General features: G+C 41.0%; 1 protein-coding gene across 2 annotated transcripts in view; it reads right to left on the minus strand.

Moving 5' to 3' along the window:
• Positions 1 to 15,731: 15,731 nt before the first annotated feature.
• Positions 15,732 to 25,854, minus strand: part of FER1L6 (fer-1 like family member 6) — a 75,289-nt gene continuing 65,166 nt past the window's right edge. For both annotated transcript variants that reach the window (XM_023921482.2, XM_086875661.1), the window contains exons 37-41: positions 24,332 to 24,430; positions 22,393 to 22,634; positions 21,908 to 22,071; positions 20,580 to 20,680; positions 15,732 to 16,455 (exon numbers count right to left, since the gene is read on the minus strand). In XM_023921482.2, coding sequence (XP_023777250.2) covers positions 16,269 to 16,455; positions 20,580 to 20,680; positions 21,908 to 22,071; positions 22,393 to 22,634; positions 24,332 to 24,430 — 793 coding nt within the window. In that variant the 3' untranslated portion in view covers positions 15,732 to 16,268. The remainder of the gene's footprint in view (positions 16,456 to 20,579; positions 20,681 to 21,907; positions 22,072 to 22,392; positions 22,635 to 24,331; positions 24,431 to 25,854) is intronic.

The following is a 25,854-nucleotide window of genomic DNA, read 5'->3' on the forward strand; positions in this document are numbered from 1 at the left end:
AACCCTGACATCAGCAAATGAGTTTATGGGCTGTGGTCCCTCCCACCCGGAACCCAGCCAGGGCTGATTGTCAGGACAGCTGCTGGGTTTGGCTTTCCTTGTGGATGCATTCTTCTCCTTAGACCTGGGAGAGCTTGACTCACAGTCCAGTTCCAATCAGCAGGCCTATCTGAGTGGGGAGTGGACTTTGGTGGTTGCAGCTTCTTTAACAATGTTTCAGCCAATTACCATAACATTTCAGTCTCTCACAGGGGGTTTTATATTTTGGGCACTAGAACAAGAAATTCTTCAGTATCTTCTGGGTCTTACCTAGAGCAGAGCACTGCCAAGCAACAGTCCCATGGGGACTGTTCAGCCATTACCTCACTTCACCTCTGTCCTGGCCTTCTAATATTTCCTCTGTGAGAAACAGCTGCGTGTCAGGGTAAGCTCTATTCAGGACAAGGCTTGACTGGCACCTTCCTCCTGCACCATCCTGCAGAGGGATTCCATTGATTCATCTTTGACCTCTGCTCCTCTTCCCTTACTTTCTTTCTCAGTCTTTTTACTCTATGTTCAGTGCTCAGGGGAGAAAAATGTCATTATGACACCTGTAAGTAAAATGAAAACAGTAACTCCTTTTATCTGGGTTTTTTTGTGCTTCTCAAAATACTTCAGTGAAGTCTGTAATTTGGCATCTCGTTTTTCTTTGGCAGAGGTCTCTGAGGCAGAAGGGCAAAACAAGGACTGTGGGGCAGTGTCTGTGCCAGTCTTTAGACATCGGATGGGATAGGAAAAGAATAGCATAGAAGAGATCAGAATGGAACAGAATATTTTGGTTGGAAGGGACCTAGAGGGATCCTCTAGTGCAACTACCTAATAAATCCCAGGGCTGACCAAGTTAAAACATTTTGTTAAGGGCATTATCCAAATGCCTCTTGAAGACAGACGGGCTTGAGGCTTTTTGCCAGCTTTGTTGACCTTCTCTGAACATGCTCAAGGAGTTTCACTTCCTTCTTAGTTGTTGGGGCCAAGAACTGCACCTCATGCTCAGGGTGAGGCTACACTAAGAACCTCAACAGCAGGATAATCACTGCTTTAGATATCTTCATTTGAGCTAGACACCTTAGCTTCCCTTTCCAGTTAGCAGGCAGAAGTAGACTGATTGGTCATGCCTGGGGTAGATGAGATGAACAGTGCCCATTCCTCCTTATTGATCACAAAGGCAATGCAGTGATGACAAGCTTGGCAGCAGATGTCGATGTTTTAGAAACTGATGTGCAGTGAGTTGCATTTTCTTCATTGTGATAAATGTCAGCATTCTCTGGCATTACTTTTGATACACCATCAAGATTACCTGCTGTCCTGTGATAAATGTCATGCTCAGACACAGCTCCAAGGTATGGATGAAACTGATGTTGTTTGGAGTGGGGTGTAGCTTCTAGGTCTTATCTAATGTCTTTGACAAACTCTGTGATTGAAAAGTTCCCCAAGGTAGTTGACTACAAAGGACATTTGCCAGCCATAACTTGTGTAAAAGAGAAAACAAGATGAAAGGACTGGGTTTTTGTCTTGATATCACTCAGAGAGCTTTAGAACCAGTTAGCCTTGATTAAGGTGCATAAACAGGAAAACAGAAAAAATGAAAAGGAAACTACTTTGTAGAGTGTTGTAACTTCCGAAAGCTCCTACCCATCACATTCCAGTGTACATCTCTCAAGAGACAGAGTTTTTTCCAAGTGTGGGCCATTGCCAATCCCAGGTAAAAAAATGTCCTGTTCTGAATTACCACAGATTATTAAATTTATTCATTTTTAGCTGCTTCACCAAAATGTTTTGGAAAACAGCATTTGTAGGACTGGAATTTTGCAGAGCCAAGATCTCTAGGTAGTTAGAAAATGTCATTCCTTTTCACTTTATTTTCAGTTTTACAATCTCGCATGATAAACATAAAACAAATCACTTCTCACTCATTAATCTTCCAGTAGAGAAGACCCAAGCCATATCTCCAGAGTAAACAGTGTAAAAAGAGCCTCATAAGATTGTGAGACACCTTGTCTCAGCACAGCCAGCAGTCTTTGGCTGGGAGAAATTACAGTCGTTCTGTCTTTGCCTGTACAGCCACTGGGATATACATCTTCTTGAAGCAGTTACACCCAAATCCCATTTGAGTCCCTTGTGATAGTTGTAGTACCACAGAAACCATATATCAATGCCTTAAAGGGCCATTTTGATTAAAGTAGAGGAAACGGGGAGATAAAATATTATTATTTTTTCCTGATTCAAGAAACCCCAAATCTTAGATTTAATTTTAACGGAGTGGGAGGAGGGGTGTGCTTAAAGAATCATATCCATTTGGTTAAATTTATTATTGAGATTAAAAGCTCTGACATAAGCAGGAAAAATGAACTCATAATGGGAAGCAAATACTGTATTTGGAAATAAGGATACTTATTTGCATATATGCCATGAGAGGAAGGTAAAGGACAGATGGTTTCTTGATCATCAATTCAGTTTTCTTCTTGTCAAGTCTTACACAGATGCCAGCTTTGCAGGCCAGGTCAAAACAAACCTAGAACAGTAAACTGAAGTGTAAAGAAGGATTGTGTTTGTTTTTTGTATCAATCTTGTGATTCTCTGTGCAGAACAGAATCAGCTCTCCCTGGGCCATGCTGGGTTTGAAATCTGTTAATTGTGTAAGCACAATTTCTGGCTATTCCAATCTCATCTTCTTCAGAGGAGCTCAAACATAAATTCATATCTGAATGTGAAAACAAACAAATATACAGGCAAAAACACAACATAAAAAAACATTGAGAGGAAGTACAAAGCCCAGAGGAAAAGGATTTTTATGTCTTCTGTTCAACCAAGTCTGAAAGCCACGTGCTGAGTGTTCCAGTGGACCAACATTATGTTACAAGGCACATAAGCCTCTCTTAGCAGGAGTAGCCAGATCTGATTGATCTCTCATCTCACAGTGCTCATGAACTGGCTCAGCTGTATTACAGGATCATGCTTGCTCTTCATAAAAACACAAGCAGAACAAGCAGTTTTAGAGTTCAGGCTTTCCTTGTTGTCCAAAGGTCAGCTAGCTAGCTGATTGATTTAATCCTTTGTCATCCAGAGAGATGACTTCTTTAGACCTTACCTGCTGGCCAAATATGGAAGGAAAGACTGAGCATGAGCCTGGAAATAACTGAAATAACTGTATTGGGTATTTTCAGAAACAGGTTTCTGAAAAGATGGACATGCCTTAAAGTTCTGGATACTGTGTTGAATCTTGCTGAGGAGTCTTTGGGGAGATGTGCTGACTTCAGCAGCAGCTGAATTGTGCCTAATTTCCCAAAAGAATTATGATGGAGTATCCAATGCTGTCTCATTTTATATATATAGGCCTGTAATCATTTAAAAATGGACATGATGAGAATATGAAGGAGAACAGGGATGTCCTGTGCTTTTATATTCACTTCCTATGTCCCTGTACAGAGGAGAGATTGCCTAGACAAACCAGTGTGTGTGGGCATGTTGGTCAGTCAGCACAGGAGTAGGTGCCCACAAAGATGGAAAATCTCTGTCCTTGGAGAGTTCCAAAAATCAGCTATGCAAGGTGCTGAGAATCCTGATCTAACTTTGAAGATATCCATACTTTGAGCAGGAAGCTGGACTAGATGACTTCCAGAGGAGCCTTCCAAGATAAAAGTACCCAAATCAGGAGACTCTCTGAAACTGCTGAGAAGTTTGAAAATGCAGTAAGAATAGAAGAAACCTACCTGATGTTCTGAAAAGAAACAGAGTGGAAAGTTAAAAACCCAAAACTACAAACCAGATGTATAACTTTCTCTTTTTCCTGGGATAATCGACCTTTTTTCTCTGCTCCCTTTTTGAACATTTCATTTCCCTTCACCTAAATTTTTGAACTTCTGCTGATTTCCTTCCTCTTATCCTAAAAGCAAGGGAAAAGAAGGAAAAAAAAAAAAAAAGAAGAGGTTGATATTTTTAATAGCTGAATTTTCTTGCTAAAGACTGCAATGCTGCAAACTCAGAATAAAAAGTAAATTTCTCAAATTTTGGCCTCTCAAGGAATGCCAGATATTGCTCACTGAAATAAATTAGATATAAGAAACTTGGTGCTGTGAGGGAGGCTTTTTTGGCATTCTGTCCCTCCTAAATCTTCAGCACTGGAAAATTCTGAGCTCTTTTGTCCATGGTGATACATGAGGGATTAATTTTGGTCTTCCCTGCTGCTTTATGATGCAGGCAGGCATCATAAAGCTGTGGGCAGCGGGTGCTGTACGACTCAGTCTGAAGCTCAGTTTGGCTGAGCTGTGGGCTGTCTCAGAGGGGTGGCCCCTCAGTGCACACCTGCAGGGAAGAACCACAGCCTCCTCTTTTCTCACAAGCTCACAGGGGCACAAAGATATCAGCACTGAAGCTCCATAAAATGGGCTGTAAGAGGAGCAAGGAGGGAAGAGGAAGGAGGGAAAAGATTAGCTCTAGAGTTGAGCATTTCTCCAAGTAGTGCCTGAGAAAACACAAGGGCACCATTCTTTTTTACACCTGTACCATTTGTGGAATATGATTTATGCATCACACTGAGAGTTGAGGTGTTGAGCTCAGGACTGGAGTTGGAGAGATGGGGCCCCTGCTCGAGTCCTGGTTCTGGGATAATGTGTGCCACCAGTTCCCTTCATGGTCTTCAGTCAGCCATCTATTAAGACTCTTCTGTGGTGGGTCACTCCCAGGGCTTGCTTAATGCAATAACACACTTTTTTCTTAAAAATCCTTTGTGGATAATTCTTTAAATGTGAATTAACATGTAGCTATATCCTTTTATTATCCACTTACAATTTCCCTGTAGAAAATGTAACATTAATTTCACAACCAGTATATTAATTTCTTCCACTAGTAGAAACCAGTTTCTCTTACATATTTCCTCTGTCCCAGCCTTGGAATATTTTCATGCTGCATTGAATAGATAAAAACCCCATAGCACTCTGTAGAAAATGTGGTAAAATATTAATCTTATTAAATCAAAAAATACATTAAAACATAAACAGTTCAAAAGAGCTTCACTGGCTATGGTTAGTCAAGGTGCAACCTCTCACAGTGGAATGCTGGTACCATTTTACTGACTTTAATAGAAATAAAAAGAACTGAGTAAATTTTAAATGGACTCAAAAATCTTTCACCATCCATTTTTGCTGCAGAACTGCATTTAATTAAGTCCTTCATTTCTTTTCATTCACCACTCTCTGCATAGCTGAATCACTTCCTTTTATTGCACCAGAAGAGGGGTCATGAAATAATTAATAATGATAATCAATCTTCTGCCCAGCCTGTCACAAGTAATCCACCACCAACAGAAGTGGGAGGCTGAGTTTGCACTGGAGACAGCCATTGGGGGATACTCTAATGTGGTACAGTTTTTGTCTGATCTGCAAAGTTCAATTAATAATTGCTATCTGCCCTGAGGTCAGGATAAGTCATAGAATTTAGATGACCTGCAAATAAATCACATCTACCCCTTTCTTGGTCTTTGAAGTTCTCTCTGGGTGCAGTTTTTTTCCTTACTATCTCCTCTTCTGAGGTTCTGCATATAATAGTCCATGATGTCAATCTGCATTTAGGTAATAATGATACGTAAAAGAGCAAAAGAGATGTAGAAGTGTCCTGATATGATATCTTCCCCTCTTCAGTGTATTGTGCACTCCCAAAGTACCTTTCAACTGGACAGCTTTAAGAACAGCCTTATAGATCCACTGTGATTAACAACTGAGAAAATAAACTGATTTCTTTGACCATTTTGTTCCTTCTCCATGGCTGGATGCAGTACTTGGCTAAGAAACAGGGACAACAGAGCAAGTGCCTGGATCTGCCTGACTCCCCCAGCTTTCCCCAAGCAATACAGCTCAGCAGGTCACACCAGAATAATTATTAAGGTGACTTTTGCAGTTAGACTACATGGCCCCTGAGGTTACCCTGCTGCCCTGTTCAGCAGGAATGAGGTCTCAGCTGATGCATTTGGATACATTCAGAGTCAATGACTCAGAAACAATAAAAAGGTCTTGAAATATGCCAGGTTTCTATGAGGGAGCAAGCAGTAATACCCACTTCCATCCCAGGATGGGTAGGATAAGAAGCAATCAAGGAAACAAGGAAGAAATTACATATTGAAAAGCAGAAAATACTTTCTATGAGAACAACAGATGTTCTACTACCTATTCATCTGCTCTGAAGATAGAATCCTTCTAAACCCAAATTTTGCTTTATAAGCACTTGTAAGTTTGCTCAGTTGTAACTGTTTGAGATAAAATTTTCCAGCCTGGGAAATCGCCCTGTGCCTGAGCTTTAGTGAAACTTTTAGCCCAAGTTTCAACAAAATTTTATGTTCTACCACTTCTCTTGGCTCCATTGCTAAGATGGACTGGAAGAATTTGGTTTGGGAAAACTGCAGTCTTTGCTCTTCCCAGTCATCCAATCCAAACTTTTTAAAGGAGCAACTTTAAAAAAAAACAAAAACAAACTTCAGAATATGCTCAACAGAATTTGTATTTTGTGGTTATCAAACTAAAGACACTGCTTTCAGGGAATTGAGCTCAGGCCCTAATAGCTCTTCAAATAAGTGATGTTTGAGCAGGTACTGAAGAAGTTCCTTCTATTGATACCTTTAACAGTATGTGACAGGCTCAGAAGATCTTTAAAGATTCACATGTGTCTTTTCTTCCCTTGTAAATTAAGTGAAAAAGTGATGCAAGTGTGGCTACATCTCCAATAATTGGTATAGAACCTATCTCAGGCCCTTACCTCTGCTTACTTCAAACACTCTTCTTGAATTTGGAAACTGAGATGAAGCACAAACCTTTGCCATCTATTTGATGCCAGTCTGCCAGGGTCACTAAACCAGCTGTTCCTATTGCCAGAGTGCTGTAGAAAGCTTCTGCACCTTCAACTGTGCTCAGATTGTTGTTATATTGTGAAATACATAAACAAAAGCCAGGCTCTGAAACTCAGTCTTGGAGAGATGGTGTGCAAATGTATCAGGGGCAATCTTGTCCTCCTAGGCAGCCCCTCAGTTCTAGAGTCTTCTTAGGCTGAGGCTTCCTTTTGAATTCCTCTGACTCACGCCTTGTAAGATGCATTTATTGTACCGACACCATGGGAAGCTTTATCTCTCAACAGAGACTGAGAGCTGTATCACTAATGCAGAGGTTGGAGTTGTGCAAACTGCCCATTCCCACACCTGCCCACACACCTCTCAAAGAGAGCCTGCTGGGAAGTCAATACCTATTTATTTATTTATTGTGCTGTGGGGTACAGAGGAAGAAGCTGAAAGGTTTTTCATTACCCTGGTCACTACCAGAGACCAAACTTTTTCCTTGATTTTTTTTTTTTTTTTAAATTTTTATTTGTTTGATGGTGTGCTTCCCTCTCCTCTTTTCCTGCTTATGCAATAGCCACTGGTGGTGGTCATGAAGGCCACGTCTGCCTTACAGAGAACAACAAAATAATTAAGGGCCATAAATATTGTTCAACAGCTAAGGACTAGTTGAGCATGTGCCAACCCAAAATAAAGCGGGTGTGTAAATATGACTAAGTCAATCACCCTACTCCATAAATAGCAGGCAGCCCAGGGTCCATTGAATTCTTCTGCAGGGCAGCAGGCTGCATGGCACCATCTCCCCTTGTGTAGGGATGCTTCTCAAGGTTACTCCTCGAGCCTGACAGATGCTTGAATGCTAAACTTTGAAATCTTACCTAAGGGATATAAAGAATTGATTGTGCCTATGTAACCCTCTAGATATAAATGGTTGACTGAGTCTGGGACTAAACTTGGACCTAGCTGCACCTATATTCCTATCTCATAACCATGAAGGTTTGATTGATAGGTTTGTTCAAATAGCTTGTTCTGGGTCAGTGCTGCTGCACAATCTGAACTCAGGACTCTCTCTCCTCTCACTCTGAATTGCTCTGCTGTGTACTGTTTGTTCCTTCTTCCAGCATTGAAATGTTCTTGACTAGGGGGGTTCAATTCTGCAGCCACTGACTGCTGAAAAAGCTTTGTGGCATCTCCTGCCCCATCTCAGTATGTTGCATAAGGTGTCATTTGCAGCCAGGGCTCATATCCAGGCTTGGATAAGCATCTGCAGATCTGGTGAGGGTGGGCTGGTGAGGTCCTTGCATCAGGTGTTGCAGGAGGGGTGGTGGGGTGAACACAGGCAGCTGATTCTGCTGCTCTGCCTCCAGTGCCTGCCCCACCCTACCTGTGCAAACGGGGCATCTCATGGGAGCCCTGCCCTCATGTCCCCAAGCCACCCACTGCTTCAGAATTGCACCCTGAGAGAGCCTGATGGGAGAAACTGATCTCCAGAGCTGCAGTCACACTGCAGGAGTTTAGAGAAGGTTTTTGGCTTTTTTTCCAAGAGGTTTTTTTGTGGGCTTTTTTTCCCCCAGCCCTCATGTTGAGTCCTGCACTACAAAAGTCTGAAAATGTGAAATACTGAAGCTACTTACAGCTTTTTTTATAGTGGAGCATTTGATCACAGTGGCTCTCTCTTTACTGTGTTCTGTTTCCTCTAACATACAAAACTATGAGAAGCACATATATTTGATGAGAGCCAAGAGAAGATTTTTTCCAAAGCCTTCTGCAGCAAAGTTACACTCAGTCTGCTGAATGTTTGAAGTCCAGCAATCTCAAGCCTCACACACCAGAAACACAATTCCCACTGTGTTCAACAAGTGCAGTACTGCTTTCCTGTGTGATGCTTTGACACGGAGTCCTTTCAGTTTAATATTTAAGATGTGCCAGGGATGATTGACCACACAAACCATATTGTCTGCTAATGAGTTAATTGAGCATGAATCCTATGGCATCCCAGTGTTTCAGGGGTTCTTCTCTGATTGTGGGGCTCATCATCAGGGCTTTGCAAGATGTGAGCAGGATGCATTCCAGCTGCACACAGCAGATGCCTTGCAAATGCAGACATGCCCCTTTTCAGTGAGGTATGTAAAGTAAAACCAACTCACAAGGATTCTTGAATAAAAGACTTTATTGCCCTGCAATGACAGGTATTTTGATGGATTAAAAGAAAGGAGATCACAGTCATGCACATTCATAAATCAAAGCCTGGTAAAAGCTTTGAGTTAATGTAATTATAAGCAGTACAATCAAAGAGCTATCCCATATGAAGTACTTGCCAGCTGCCCTAGGTTAAAAGAACATCTTTTGTTGACAAGTTTTCCTTGCTCTCTCAAAAGCACTAAAAACCCCCATACTGCGTGTTTTTCTGATACAGGGATCATCATTTATTTAATTCAGTTACAAGAGAAACTGCCAGTGGTTTTGAATCAAATATAGCCTTTGAAAAACTTGTTAAATACACTGAACTGCCTACAGATCCATGGAGCTGAGATGAGACCAGGTCATGTAGGATTGAGCTACTGCTGTCAGACACTGACCCTGATCAATGCTGAGGAGCATCATCAGAGCCTGCCCTCAACCACACATCCCACAGGGCAGCCTGCTCCACTTGATAAGCCTGCTCCTGTCAGGATCAAGCTGCTCTGAAACCTGGAGGTAGAAAGATCACCTGTGAAATTTGGAGCTGGTTCCTTCTTTATGCTTCTGCTGTGGGTTGGAATGCACAGGAGCTGGGTTCCAAGTCTGGGTCTGATTTGTGCTGCCAAATCTGCTCATAAAATGAATTTTCTGAAACTAAATTTCACTTTTTCCCAAGCAGACAAGTTTTCCAGTCCCTAGGACTTCAAAGATGTGAACCACCCAATTTTATATTTTAATTTACAGCCAATACCTGAAGAAAGTAAAAAATACAGGCTCAGTAATTAACATGCTGTGGGTACTTGGCCTCACAGGAAGCAGTGATGAGCACAGATAAACCAGGTGTGCATCTGCTTTTCATTGCTTGTGGAAGAAGAGCTTGTTCCATCAGTAAAATGAAAGAAGAACCCAAGAGGTTGCTTTCTTCCAAAGAGGGAATGACTTATCTGCTCTTGCAGTAGTGGGAACAGGTGGCACAGGGGAGAAGAAACAGGAGTTTTAGAAGGCCACTTGGCAATGGTGAGTGTTTAATTTTAGTAGTGAGTGAGAGCTGATTTGGAAACCTTGTCTTGTGCTCAGGGACTGCAAGAAAAACTTTGTGCCCTTGAAGGATGCAGAGGAGAGGTCTGAAGGCAAGGAGCCACCCAAAGGTAATTAACAGGTAGGATTCATATCTCTTGCTCTGCTTGTCCTTCAGCCCCATTGGATGGGTCAATTAACAAAGCAAGGTGTGATCAGCAGGGCTTGTTAAATATTGCAGCCATTATAAGACTGGACTCAAACAGAGAACTGATATTTCTCTCACAAGGTGTCATTCCCCAAACCTGTCTGGGACTCCTCAGGATGCTCATGGGGACTCATGAGGAACTTCCTTGCAGGATAGCAAAAAGAATGGGAGTAAATCCAAAGTCAAACCTGACACTTTTTTGTGAAGCTAATGAAATGTAAGTGATTGCAGCAACCAGGGTTTAGTTTTGTGTGTAGCAAGATCATTTTCTTCCCATGAATAAATTAGCATATCTGAATAGTAACCAAGTGGAACAAGCTTTCAGGCATTTATCAGATCTCTTTTATTCTGTGCCTAAAAAGGTTTTGTGTATGGCATAAGCAATGGACTACCTGGGGTCTGACACAGACTGAGATGCTACAGGGAATTAAATTAGCACCCCAGTGACCACAGGGGCAAGAGATCCTCTTTGGCTCCAATGGGAAGACCACCTTGAACAACCTAACATCTGCCAGGAGATAATTTGCCCAATGTAGTAATAAAGGCTTTGGCAGCAGGGAGTTCAGCTACACAGATCTCACACTTTGGAGTGTGTTTATGATGCAGGCTCCCAAAGATTGATGGAAGAGCTCAGCTGCTTCTGGGTGGGCAGATGACTTTGATGGCTCACAGTCCAGCCAGAGACATTAAAACCAAGTTCTCATCAGTCTCTGCTTCCCTTTCCATAAATCCAGCTGACTTCTCAAACCACAAATGGAAATAGAACCACTAAAGCTGATCTATAAAATTTCAGCTCCCAAACTAGAGCTATTGTGTGGGAAAGTGAGGTTTCTGGAAATAAAGATGTTTTGGCTCTTGACTTGAGGGTCTGTATGGGCTCTAAAGTCACTTGAATTTTAGAGAACTGTAATAGGATTTGAACTACAAATATAATTCTTCCCAAGCTTTCCCTTTTTATCTGCCTGCACAACCTTTGGTTTTACAAACTAAAAATGACCTGACCATCTCCCCATCACAGATGTTACAAAAAAAGAAACAAATATGCCAACAAAACATCCCAGCTTCACCTTCAAGGCTGAAAAGTCTTTCCTGTTCAAAACTCCAACAACTATTTTTACAGCACATGTGTTGACTGCACACTGCAAAGGTCTGTGGTGGGCATGTCCTTAAAGGACATATCTGTCACCAGTGACAGATATTGACTTAGGATCACACAGACAGCACTGGTTAAGGCAGATATTCAACTTTATTAGGGTTCTATCATGGCCCTGGGAGGGAAAAATCAGAATGCCTGGCTTTGAAACCCATCCTCTGTATTGTCACATTTTAAATACCCAGTCCTTAAGTGCTCCTCACAAATGGCTACTGCAGCTCCTTGTGCCAAGAACAGTAAGACCTGGCCATGGTACATCAAAATCCAGTTTCCAGAGCCATGAACAAATCCACTTTATGGTCATAGGTGCTGGTGGAATATCTGTGTGAGCTGCATACCATCAGCATTCAGTCAAAGTACAGCTTGGGACAGCAATCCATCTCCAAATGAAGATAATGAAGGGGAAGAAATGCACTAACTGAGCAGAACAAATCTTCCTAAAGGATTGCTCTTATTAACGCTCTTTTCTTAACATATTGACTTTTCTGTACTGTATTCATCACAGTTGTGTACCACACACTAAAACAGCCTTTGAAGCTGCTGTAGTGTAGCACTTTTGCACAGGCTGTGTGCATCCATCTGCATGGTGGGTACCAGCCCCAGGGAGCTGTCGGTCGAAGGCAAAGCTGCTCTCTTGGGTGAAACTATTCACACACCAAGAGCCAAGGGCATAATGATAGTGTCAAGAAGCTTTTGAAAAGTGTTTTGTTAAGTGCTTTGGTGAGGTTTTATTGCTATGGCTAATTAAAAGTTCATCACAAGTGCTAAATGCAGCCAATGTTTATTTGCAGTATGGTCATATTGACAGGCTAGTGCTTTGTCAGTATATTAGAATTGTGTGCTGGTTTCTGGAGAGGATTAACTATTGCTTATCTGTCAGGAAAAAGAAACTAACAAATAAATTAACAAACAAATAAATCCTTGTTTCTTGTGTCGCATCAGCCTTTGTATTTGGCTCTTTTCCTAATATTTTTCTAAAATCTGGCATTTAAGTAGCAGTGCAAAGATAAACAGTGTGTGCCAGCATGCTTTGGGCATGACAAACCTACCTGGACATTCTTGTGCCTGAAATATGTCCCTTGGCCTAGCAGGGGCTTGCTGCTCATGGGTACAAGATGCCTTGATCCAGGATGAAGAATGGAGAAGTAGGGTTTCCAAACTAGGCTGCAGGACCAGCTGTAGCCACTTAGGCTGGAGGTAGAAAAATGGGTGAAGGATGCCTCTGAGATGTGGTGTCTCAGGGAAGCTGATTTCTCTAGTTCAGGGATTGAGGGCACACAGAGACCCTCAATGAATGAGAACTTCAGAGAATGACAAAGAACTAAAGGTAAAGGAATCCACTGGAAGAAGGTGGTGACAGTATATCTATATTGCTTGACCATCCCACCTCGAAGTGTAGACATCTGACAGGTTTCTGGTCTGTATTTGTTATATTTTGTTATATATATATATATCTTACAGTATTTCCTAATTTTCAGTAATTCTCAGTTTTGCCCACTAGTGGATACAAAATTTCTGTATGTGCCTGTCTTAAAAGACATTTGAGAAAGAAGTCTTACAGCCCCTGTTGATATCACCTCCAGGTCTGCTGTGTTTTCAGTATCTGAATGGTGAGGGAAAATGCAGGCTGAACATGGACATGTAAATTGGAGGTGATTTCCCTCCCCTCTGTCAGTCTCTCCCTTCACTCCAACTTCTGAGGCAGCAGCTGCCTGCAGTGCACTTGCAGCTTTCCAGCTGCTCCCTGGCAGGAGCCAGCTGCTGGGAAAAGAGCAAAAGGAGGAGGCACTGCTGGGAGCAGCGTTTTCTTGTGCTGGTGGGCCAAGCACAGCCCTTTAGAGGAGCTGCCATATGAAAAAAGCTCTAAGCTGTGGTGGGCAGGTGACTCTGGAAGAGCAGCGTGTTGGAATTAGGCAGTAATGAACTGTCACTGTCATCTGAGAGCTCAGCCAGGGCCACTCTCCAGTCAGAGGGAGGGAAGGAACATCCATAAATCTTTCTGACTTGTTCCTAAAGAAGGCGGCCTCTGTTCCTGATGTGGAGTCCTGGAGCCAAGGCAGAGCATCCAGGAAGCAGACACAGAGTTTCTGCTAATCGGTGTAGCTCTGATTAGTCTTCATAGCTGCTTACAGAAGGGCTTAAAAGAGAGGCTGTCTGGAAGAGTTTTATAAATTATCCTTTCTCCATCGAAAATACATGAAAATTTATTTGTTTGCTTTTGAGAAAGAGATTAATTAGAAAATGGAAAAAAGAGGCGGCTGTCATATACAAAATATCTGGTAGGCTGGAACCAGATCTTGGGACTGAGCTCTTCCCCAGTCACAAATAGCTGATAAAAAAAGTATAAATCAGTCTTGAAGGAGACAGTGCTCTGAACTTTGGAGCTGATGGCAGGCAGGCTATTCAGCCAAGATGATAAAAATCCCTTTGGAGCTGGCACACAGAGCAATGAGGAGCTCTGCCTGGTGACCAAAAACCTTTCTGTGACTAATACATGAAGAAAGCAAATTCTTATATCACTTTGTCAAGGGCTTTCTTTCTTCCAAATATAAAAGTCATTTTAACACAGTCATTAGTCACTATGAGACCGATCTGCTGGGTCCAGTGCAGTTTGCAGACTGGGAACAAGGCACAGAATATTCTTCAAGAATCAGGGCAGAGCAGACCACAGTCCAGCGCCTGACACGGTCCAAGGCAGCAAGAACAAACAAGCAGAGTAAGGACAGATGAGCACAACAGCTGCCATGCAGCATCAGGACCTCTGACCTGACACAATGGAAAAAATTCAGATTCATTGCCTTTTTGGCTGTCTCAACATACTCCAGTCATAAATATTTAGCTCTCATCTTTTGCACCAGAATAGTGCATTATCTGGTCTCACTGGAGCCTTTCAATTTCATTTCCAAAATTCATGGTATGATGAAACATGTTAGGAGAAACAACTTTTTTTTTTTCTGTTTCATACAGGCTCAGTTGCAAAATAGCACAAAACTGAAAAATGTGTTTTCAGAGGGGTATGTCACACATGATGTGTGAACAGAGAGTGCACCAGACAATGGGCTGGTGCAGAGGGATATGAGATGAAGAGGTACTCAAGGGTGATCAGCACCTTTCCACATCACTGTCTTGCTACATTCAACTGGGGCAGATTTAACCATGTAATTGTGTTTTAATTTCTTGGTCAAAATAATAACTTCTAAAGGAAAATAGAACAGAAAAACTCATCCACTGTGGTCCTTTGCCACAAGTCTAGTTGTAATAAAGTCACTCACATATCTGAATAATTTAGTTATATTTATTGTATACTTAGAAGATGAAATTTAGAAGAAAATGGAGTCATGATCTGCTGAATGGAATGGGGATGGGATGCTTTCAGCTTGCCAGATGGATAAAGCCATCTGCCTCTGTCATCAATGGAATGGGGAAGAGGCACTTTTAGAGCAAGTTGTCCCTTCCGAAAGAAGCCTCTAAAATGCTTTCCAAAAGTGAGGTGTCTTGTCTGTGGAAGTTTCACTGATATTCATTTTCCAGACTAATAACTGTGTTGTAGGCCAGAGAGCACAAAGGCTCATTGCACAGCCTTAGCAGGCCAGGTACAAGCAGTACCAAACAAACTTCCCTTAGAAGTGGCTTCTGAGAATTATCAAGGTGCCTGCTTTTCTGTTCCTGCACCCTGAGCTTGGCAGAATCATCAGCATTTATAAAATCTCTTTGTCTTGCGTTTTGATATTTTGAAATGTGCAAAGGGTGCTCACACTTTGTGTGAGGGGTGTGTGGTGAAAAGCATTTTCACAAAGGTTGTCTTTACAACAGGTCTAACTGTGGGTGACACTGGAGGAGATTTGGATGGCTATTTCAAATTCATAACCACTCATCTGAAGGCCAGGTGGAATCACTGAATTATCAAGCCTTGCCTTGTGCATGACACATTTTATGTATTCTTAAGTAGGATTTTCACACTGATAACTGTGTAAGGTTTTATTCCTTGTTTTCTTTAATACTCCATGGTTTGTTCCATTCTGCAGCCCTTGTCTTTTCCATTGCTCTTTGCCTTTGCTTTTCAAGCAGCAGGATTTTCCCTGTTCCCTATAAGAATCATCAGTTTCCACAATGCTCATGGATGAGTCTTCACCTTCCTGATCCCTCTCCTCCAGAGACCACCAGCACTTTCAAATCGCAGCTGGAAAAAGTTATTTCAATCTCTGCTACTACATCCCTGTCACTGGCATTTTGCTCATTTATGAGTGTGTGAGATGTTTTCGTAGAGCACAGCATTTTTACTGAGAGGTGCAGAATGAATTCTACATGACACCAAATGAGACAACTTAACCTTAGAGTTCTTTTAATAATACCTTTTATGTAAAAATAATCATGCCAGTATAAGGTTATTGAAAAACAATTAAAAGAACTACTTACACAACTATGCAAAGAATGTACTATACATTTATCTTTGTGTAAAGATTTTGACCTTAATATTTAATCATTCATCTGTAATAATAAATACTTGACTGAGGAATTAATTTCTGCATGGCATTGAAGAATTTACTCTTAAGTTCAGTTTTAGATGCATAACAACACTTCAATAATAATGTCAATAAAGCTGCAGCTTCATTAATATATATCATTAATGTACATTAATGTACATGAATGATAATGCACATTAAGGATAGGTCTGAATGAGCATTCAAAGAAGACATTTCAATATTCTGAGAATATTCTGAGAGCTCCAATTTCTGATGTGAATTGTTACTTTTCTTTTTACAAGGAATGAGAAGTATTTCAGGTTAATGAATTCTTTTTGCCTGACTTATTTTTAGCAGAAGTTTTCTTTTTGATTGACTGAGAGACATGATCTACCCTTTTCCTGTAACTATCCTTTCACTGATTGCACCTGGCAGTGTGTAGATAAAGAGAACCAGGAAGATAACAAGAATAAGCAGAATTATTCCAATGATGATGTACTTCTTGTAATTCCTCCAGATCAGGTGATACAAACACTTGAAAGGGTTTACAAACCAAGAGAAGGACGTGTCTGGTCGGCTAAAGGGGAAGAAAGAAAAAGAAAATCTTTTTAAGGCAGATCCATCTCTTTCCAAAATTATCCCACTGCAAAGTCCCACTGCAAAATATATATTTGAGACTAAAAAGTTCCTTTAACTCCTTGGAACCCACTACAGTGATTAGAGGGAACGTCCACAAGCTGTTGGGTTCCTTTTCTTCCACCCATTCCTGAACCAAGCTCCACACACAACTTGTAATGAAATTCCAGCTCACACATCATAAATACTTCAATTATAGGGTTCAAAATTGAAAACAAGGTAACGATAAACCCTAAAGAAGAAATGCATTCATCATGAACTTGAGTACAAAAGTTTTCTAATAATTTCAAGGAATTTAGCATCACAATAGTGGTAATGAGCCACTACAAAAAGTCTGATTGAACAGTGATAGTCACGGTGCCATAATAATCAGAACCAGCTCAGGTTGGGCATGTGGCCCAAAATGGTGTAGTTGCAGAATGAAATTTAAAACAGGCCTCATGAAAACAGGAGATGATTAAATGAAACCCAGATGGTTTGTCTGTGTACATAAAGAAGAACCACCCTCTTCCAGTGAAAATATCTGCAACCCACAATCCAAGTTTTTTTCCACGTTGCCTCATGTCGTGTTCTCCTCCATACCCAGAAGTTTCTTCACACTGAACAAGAGAGCTAACTGCATAAAGAGAGGGAAACGATGTTCTGTTTAGGAAAAATGTAGGCCTGGTCCCTCCTCTGGCATCACCCCCAGACTGGGAGGGCACTCTGCTGCTGCTCCAACAGCCTTACCACGACAGCTTTCTCAGTGGGATGAATGCAGTGGTGTTGGGCAACATTAACACCTGCAGAACTGGGGCAGGTTGTCTTTCTAATCCAATGTCACTGTAATTGTGCAGGTGGCGCAGTAATAAGGAGAATGAAATTAACTGAGGGTCACAAAAAGCTGTGACCATGTCTCAGTCCAGAAAGGTGTTCCAGGAATTTAAACATTGTCTCAGTTATCTGGTGAACTCAGCATTCAGCCAGTGGAAGTGAATGCTGATGTAGCAGAAAGTCTGTAAATGTAAAAGGCCAACTGAATACCTCTTAATAAAAGACTGGGTTTTTTATTGAGGAAGAAATGATTTAGAAATACACCATCAAATTAGCCCTCCAGGTTAAAAGGAATTATTAAAAAACTGGACACTGGCTAGGTGAGTAGCAAGACCCTTAGTCTGCATGTACCAACTGCTGAGGACTTTTCATAACCTTTAAGGGCTGGGGAAAAAAAAAAAAAAAAAAGCCAGACTGTTGCTTATTTAATTTGTTTCCTTTGCAACATAGGCAATAGAACTCATTATCAGTTATAGTGGTGTATTTATTACAATAGACTGCATCCGGAAAGGCATCATGTCTTGATCAGCAGAATTGAAGAGATGAATAACCTCAGAGTGCTTTGGCCAGCCGGAAATTACACTCATTGAGCCTTATTCTTTGTTTGCATGTTTCTCTCTGTACTTCACAGACATTTAATCTTTGTCCACCTTTGCTCTGGTACATTAAGGAGTCTTCTACTGTCTATAGCTCCTAGTAAATATTTTTTTGTTTTGAAATTATTTTGTTTCTTAATTAAAAAGAATAATATCACAAAACAATCTAAAAATTTCTCTGCTTCTCTGGGTGTTCCTACATGATGAGCAAAAAAACTAGAGTGAATCTACAGTACTGGCATAGAGATCTGGAGGTCCTGAGAAAAGAGGTCCTTGAGATCCACTCTGTCCTGAAGAGAACTCACTTGAAGAGTCAAATAAATTATTTTTTATGTCCCAGCTGATTGTAAGTACTCTGCATGTATGAACCACATATTGCATCACCTGGGGGCACTGAGCTGGCAAACTTCAGTATTTTTAAACATTAATGAAACTGAGGCATGCTATGTCTTCAACTGTTATTTTCTTTCCAGTGAGTGAGTATCTAGCTAAAATAATTTTTACTATTTACATGCTAATATTGCTTTGCAACCTTAGGATTTATTCTGCCCAACTTTAAAGCCTAGGTGCTCAGTCTGGTCCTTCATGGGCTGTCTGCATGGGGAGAGGAAGGACCTTAAGGAGGCCAAGTCATCTCTTTCCCCAGTTCATATCTTAGCATATGTGTGCTAGGTAAATTGGATGACTCTCCCACCATGAGCAGCTACAAAAGGAGCCTGAATGTTTTGCTTCTGAGATGGGTATTGTCAAATGACACTATTCCCACCCTACTTTTGATTTACTTGAGGCATATATGTCAATTGAGAGTAGAATTATGTTGAGCCATATGTTGGCTGTGTATTCACACCACAAAAACCACTGATTACTCAGTGCAAGATCTGAAGGAAGACTCTGGTTTTGAGGCTTCTGGGTCAAAACACCTCCAGGCTGTGCAGCAGAAAAGAGGCCACCAGGCTGGTAACAACTTTTTTTCCCAGCAGCACATTTGCAGATAAAATTCCCTTGAGCTGAAAACACAGGGAGCCCTAGGCAGCCATGGGTGCGTGGGCTGGGTCTCAAAAAAATGAGAGGAAAATGACACAGTGCCTTGTGCATCCTGTTGACAACCTTCTGGACATGTAATCATTCCATTACTCTTGACACTCCTTCTTAAAACTCCCTAGGCTGATTGCTTTCCACCACATGTATTTCAGAACTATCCCAGTCCTTTCTCCTCTGAAAGAGGTACTTTAGTTTCAATTACTGTGAATCCTCCAAGCAGACACCTGTCAGGCAGAGCTCATCCTGCCTTTGGGTAAAAGTGCTGAGTGAAGTGATTGATTCAAGTCTTTCCAAGTTCATAGTTTTAAACAATGCTCTGATACCTCTGATCTGATAATTCCTTTAGGTTCCTTCCTCCTTTCTCGTGTTTATCCTGAGATGTATCTCAAATGAACAAAATTAAACGGAATGTGTAATGATTACCATTATGAGTAGCAACTGAATTTTAGAAGCTTTGGTAGTAGAAAACATAACATCAATTTCTCTCACTCTTTTTTTTTTTTTGTCCAACTCATAAAAAGCTGCTCAAGTGTTTTAGCAGAACAAAGCACTTGAGCCAAAATAGATTAAAAGTACTTTTTTTCTAAATGCAAAAAACTCAGCTGATACATTTTTAATGTGGCAAATACTGAAATATAAACTGCTCTTTCTAGATCATTTGCCTTTATTAAAACACTTAAATGTCCTAGTTAAAAAGTCTTATGATGAAAAATAAGTGTCTTCATTCTTTGAGTGTGAAGTACAATAAAATTAGAAGTCACATCCTTCGTGTGTCTAAGGAAGGGCAATGACGCTGGTGAAAGGTCTGGAGCATAAGTCTTGTGAGGAGCAGCTGAGGGAACTAGAGCTGTTCATCCTGGAGAAAAGAAGGCTTCAGAGGAGACTTTATTACTCTTTACAACCACCTGAAAGGAGGCTGCAGCCAGGCGGGAATTGGTCTCTTCTCCCAACTACCAAATGACAGGATGAGAGGAAATAACCTCAAGTTGCTCCAAGGAGGGTTTAGACCATGTATTAGTGAAAAATTTACTAACCAAAAGAGCTGTCAAGCATTGGAACAGGCTTCCCAGGGAAGTGGTGGAGTCACCATTCCTGGAGGTATTTAAAAGATGTAATGCTTAGAAACAGGAGTTAGTGATGGACTTGGAAGTGCTGGATTAATGGTTGGACTCAATGATTTTAAAGATAATTTCCAACCTAAATTATTCTATTATTAATATAATAAATATAATCCATCTAATCTTTACAGGTGACCAAACTGATATGTTGACAGTATGTGTAAGCAATGGTGATTTAAGATGTTATCACATGCCAGGTCAGCCATGAAATGAGCTCATGTGTGAATTCCAGCTGAGGACAAATGCTCAGCAATGCAATTTATTTGGGCTTCTAGAGGAAGACATTTCAGCAAACCTGGAAGGTGCTGCCAGCAGCAGTGCCAGCCACCAGGCTATGCACAAGCTGGACAAATTACCTGCTGAAGGTTGCAGCAGGAAAGAGAAGAAAATCCAGGAGACAAGCGAGGAGGTGCCCTGCAAGGTCAGGTGGTTGCCCTTCCCCATCTGCTGCTGAGTGCCCCTGCCCCAACATGTTTAATGAGTATTCTCCTACTCACTTGGGTTTTTCCAAGGGCTCAGGCTCCTTTCGAGCTTTGCCTACTGGATTCTTCTCAGCTTCTTCTGCAGTGACCAAGTGAAACTCTGCTTCCACCTTCCCCTGGATCAGAGAGAGAATACATAAGCATCCAGTCCTGGGTTATTATCACTAATTCACAGCAGGATTTGTCTTATGGAGAAATGATGGAACCAATTGAGTGCAAAGGAAATTGATTGAAGAAAATAAGATAGTCTTTGCAGTTGAAAAGAAAGAAAGGAAAACCCAGGTACAGATTGCTGACTTATGCTCAAGGACTGAAGGAAAGAGAGGTCAGATACTTTCTTCCACACCCATAGATATATTTTCTGCTTCTTAAATTGTAATGTAATTCATCTGAGAAGACATGTCTTCTATCTATCACACATCCTGGCAGAGCTGAATGTCTGAGCTGGAAGCTGTGTTGCTGACATGGACCAGATGTAATCCATCATCAGGGGAAATTCAGCCATGAATTTCAGTCACAAGTGCTGGAGACATTGAGCTGTAGGGTCTCAGCTCACAAAAGGAAGATGGAATTTGAGGATTCCAGTTACAATTCAGAGTGGATAAATCAAATCAGCTTTATAGAATCTGTGATGGATGAAAACCAGACAAATGACTTTACATGTGTTTGTGATTTTCCTACCCTATTTTGTGGGTGGTATTAATCTGAAGTGTTGGTCTATGCCCACTGGCTGTGATTCAGCACAGAACTGTGCTGAAAGGAGGATGCCAATAAAAGTCATGAATGTGGAAGCAAGGGAGAGAACAAATTATACTGTGAGAAAGGGAATCAATTGTACTAGAGTTGAGAATAGGGAAATAAATCTGGGATTTGGAAGTGGAGTTCATTCACTAAGTCCATGGAAAGTACAGAGTCAGCTTCAAGCTGAGTAAGGCAATGAACTTGAAGATGGCACTTTTTATTAAAACATTATTTTTGCTGGAAAATGACAGAAATGTGAAGGAATGGTGAGCTTTAGGAACCCTTGGAGAATCAATGAAAGTCTAGAGACAAGGGAAGAAACCACTAAAAAAGAAGGTGAATTTATAGAGGGCTAAACTACTGGAAATGAGTAACTGAGAGCTCTTGGTCTTTGTCCCCCTAGGGAACTGAAAGGGAACACCTGAAAAGGAAATTTAGTGCTCAGTTAGAACCCAGTTACCTGGGTTCTTCTGAACCAAATATATGGAGAACCACTAAAGCATTTGGAGGAATGTTATGGATTGCCAGTGGTGGTTGTTAAAAATCCAAGATTAGCATGTTAGTCCCAGAGAAAAGCTGTTCAGCTGTAGTGGGCTGCTTACCGTCAGTTCCCCAGCCTTGATGAAAGGCCACCAGCCTCTGATGCGCTTCTGCTGAAATATGGAGATCTTGTTTTCTTCACTTGCTGCCACAACTGTGCCTAGGTCACAGCTCTTGGCTGTCTTTGCTGCTCGAGAAAACCCATTCAGGTCCAATTCAAGAGTGCCTGGAGAAAGAAATAATGTGACAACACTCAGGGACCAGACAGACACAAAGATATTCAAATAGCAGCTTCCAGATGAGATCCATGGAGGAATTCAGCAGCTGAGGGTCTCTCTATACTGTCAGTCATTCATTTGTATTGCCCTAGAATTCTCATCTGATTCCTAATTATTGACTTTACAAGAAATGTGTAGGTTTGCAATGTGGTGCTTCAGAAAGAGGAAAGCAAAAGTTGGGGCTCAGACACCACTTTGTGCATACCTCTGCAAAATAGAGGTCTGGTGAGACCTCAGATGAAATTCAAGCAGATCCATGGCATACTTACCCAAGAAATCATCTGAAGAGAGTCTTTCAAAATCCCACACCTGAAGCACCAGCTCAGCAGGTATTTTGCGTTCTGTCTTTTCTAAGGAAAATATGTTTTCTCTTTTAGTAACCACCATTTGTTTCTCTGCTGGGAGATAGTGGAACGGGAACACAAAGCGCCAGTTGAAGTTGCCCTCTCCTGTCAAGGAATTGTAATGTACATCTGTCTCCTGTTTGTCCTCTTCCAGGCCCTTTATCCACCTACAGCAAGCACACAGTGGAAAGCATCGCTGTCACCAGGGGATCCTGAATTGTAATTGTTATTTGGTTACAGGCCTGACCATTTACTAATTCCTTCCTAACCAGTAAGAGACCACACAGTATTTGGGACTGTGACAGGCAGCAACAGCCCTGGCTTGGGGATCTTTGGACACAGGTGCCGTAATGACCAGTGGTGACCAAAAGCTGAGAATATGTTTTTTATTTCAATCAGACCCCAAAGTACCACTTGGACAGTACCAGTTTGCTATTGGCAAGGTCACCTCTCTTCTTTGGGACAGGCAGTGGTGACAGCATCAGTCATTTATCCTGCACTAATCACCCTGTATTGATGTTTTGCTACACTGTCTCAAGACTGATAACAGTGCTCAGTATTAGAGCCTAAATTTTTTTGCAATTTTTATTTACAGGTATAAACCTGGTGTTAGTATGGCTGGAGAAGTCTCTCTTGGTTTTTTTTGTGATTTCTTCTTGGTTTCTGCTACAATGGATGTGTTGTGGTATAAAGGACAACGCTTTCTTAAACATAATTTTCTCACCTGAAGAAAGGTAGTGACCCAGCTAGGTATGGTTTAGTTCTGTAGATGATTTATCACACCTTGAATAAAGATTAGTGTTTTTGTGCTGTATCCAAAGAGCAGCTATTCCCCTGAAACCCCAATATTTCAAGAAAGCATTGTGAAAAATGGTAACAATCTGGAACATGACACTGCCCCAAGTGCAAATCCATGGCTGTGACAGATACAGTGCCACATGCACTGTTTGAACATAATGAGATTTGTGTCTTCATCATTAAGGCACAGAAGCAAAAAGTTTCCCACTCCTGGCTTCTCTGTCAGACCACTCTGACACTGATGGTGATGTTCTCATCACACAGCTGAGCACACAGGCTGGCTCCCTATTTAATTCCTGAAATTCATGTTCTCAAAGCTCCTATTCTATTGCTCTGAACACACAATTCATATTGGCATATTTAACTTACTCGCTAGAAGTGGAAAAATGGCAAGAAATCCAAGTCTGGCACCTGGGATTTTTGGTACTTTGGACTACCACTTATGGCCATTATTTCCTCCAAGCCCTCCCTGGTACCTGCATCCAAATCCTGCTCAGAAGCAGAAAGTGCAAAGCAGTATTCCAAAGCCGGCAAGGAATTAAGAAATAACTCACTGCAATCTCAGGAAAGGAAGATAAAGAGCAGAAAGTGCCCATGTGATGTTCTCCTCATCATGACCATGATCATTCACCCACATACACTCCCCTCATGAGGCTAGAAAATATTTCCAGTAGAAACAGCCTGGCAAACACCTGCTTTCTTATTTCTGATGTGGTTATAATGCTCTCTTCTCTGATTTTGTCAAACCTCTCTGCATCTATGTAAGCTATTATAGCTCAAGTTCTTTAACTGATCCCTCTGTGCTTGTGAGGCTGGTGCTTGTGTGCCATCGCTGCCTGAGTAGGAACTAACGATTAATGTCATCTTAGTTACTTGAATTTCAGAGGAAATAAAACAGGGAAAAAAGGGAGCAGTATCCAACATGGGTGAGTAATTTTGGCAGGCATTTAGAGCAAAGTGCCAAGGTCACTGAATAGTTAATCAAATATTCTCACAGCATAATTTTTTCCTTTGATTTCCTCTCAAATATTGCATGTTATTTTGAAGACAAGTGTGAAGAACTTACCCTTTTACATAGATGTCACTTGATTTTTGCCCTGTAAAGATATTTTCATCTTCTAGAATTACATCCTCTGTATTCCAGATTATTACCCTCAGTTCATATCTGAAAAAGAAAAAAGGATTGTGTGTAAAGCTCTGGTCAGGCACTAATGCCAACCTCTATCAAATCATACTTTTATAAAATGAGAAATACTGTATTTGTGCATCAGTCTCAGGCCTCTTCTGTTTACAAGAGTCTGGTGATGGAGTGGGGATGTCAGCTCATGGAGTATAATAGCAATAGGGTCACTGCCAGCTTTGGAGGGATGGAAAATTCCTTGCTTTCTATATGCCTGTTCATCTTCAACTCTTTTCACAAAAATACTGCAGTGGAACCAGGCAAAGTTGATATGAAAAACTTCATTGGAGCAGTGTCCAAAACAGTGACCAGCTTGCTAATAAAGAATAGAGTTCTCTGAGCTAACATTGCATTTTGTGCAATCTAGGGCATTAGAAGGGAAGAGAACTGCTTGGAGATATTTGCATTTAAGCAGGTACAATAATCTTTAGAAACAACAGTAAAAGGAATTAAAGTTTCTCTGTCCTTTCCACTCCTATATGCAAACTTTTTTGCTGGTCATCTGAAAAAAAAAAAACTTGAGCTGAAATACAGATATTGCAGGTGACATAAACATTTAATACTGAAAAATTTAGGTATTCCTTGAATCATTGTATAAACTGAAAAATACATAATAAAGACAAACAATATTTGATAACACCAACATACAATTTCCCTGATATGACATGTTTTGTTTTGGAAATAGCCTCAACCTCAGGGTGTGGAACGATTTGCCTCAGAAGTTACCAGAGACTATATCATGGACCTCTTAAGGAGCTCCATGAAAACCAAGCCTCTGTAATGGCTAGAGAAACTTGAATCTGCAGTGCCCCACCTGAGCCTTGTTCAATCAAAGTGTTTTCATGAAATGTTTGAAGTTTTATAGAGGCTGGAACCTGTTTTGCTGCAGCAAATATGCATTCATCAGCAAGATGTGTAACTTGTGTCTATGTGCACTGGTTTTTTTCTTGTAATTGATGTTCAGCAGTATATTCCCCTGCTATAGTAGACTACAAAATCTGGAAGCAACAATTTGGTTTTATGGGCTTGATTAATTTTAAATATTTTTGGATTGAAAAATGCTTGTTGTTAAGGGGTTTTATAGAAAGTTCTGGTCTGAAAGAAGCAATTGCTGCATGGATTCTTTGTTTGTTTGTGAAATCAAATAATATAGAAATAGTACCTGATGATGTTCCAGATATGGAATTCTCAGGAAAGGCATTGCTAAAATACAAGATGGGCTGAGAATTCTGATTCTCATTTTTGTGTTTTCTTTACAATATTCAATTAGCTTGAACAACTATGTGCAGTATTGCATGAAAAGCAGCATAAGGAAATGGGAGAAGGCTACTTCAAACAGATTTCTACTATCTGTTGCTGCTCTATGTGTTTCTTGATCTTATCCTTGAAATAGCTGGCAATCCAATACA

The sequence above is a fragment of the Cyanistes caeruleus genome, chromosome 1 (genome assembly GCF_971803275.1).
Source record: "Cyanistes caeruleus chromosome 1, bCyaCae1.hap1.1, whole genome shotgun sequence".
NCBI classification, from domain to species: Eukaryota; Metazoa; Chordata; class Aves; order Passeriformes; family Paridae; genus Cyanistes; species Cyanistes caeruleus.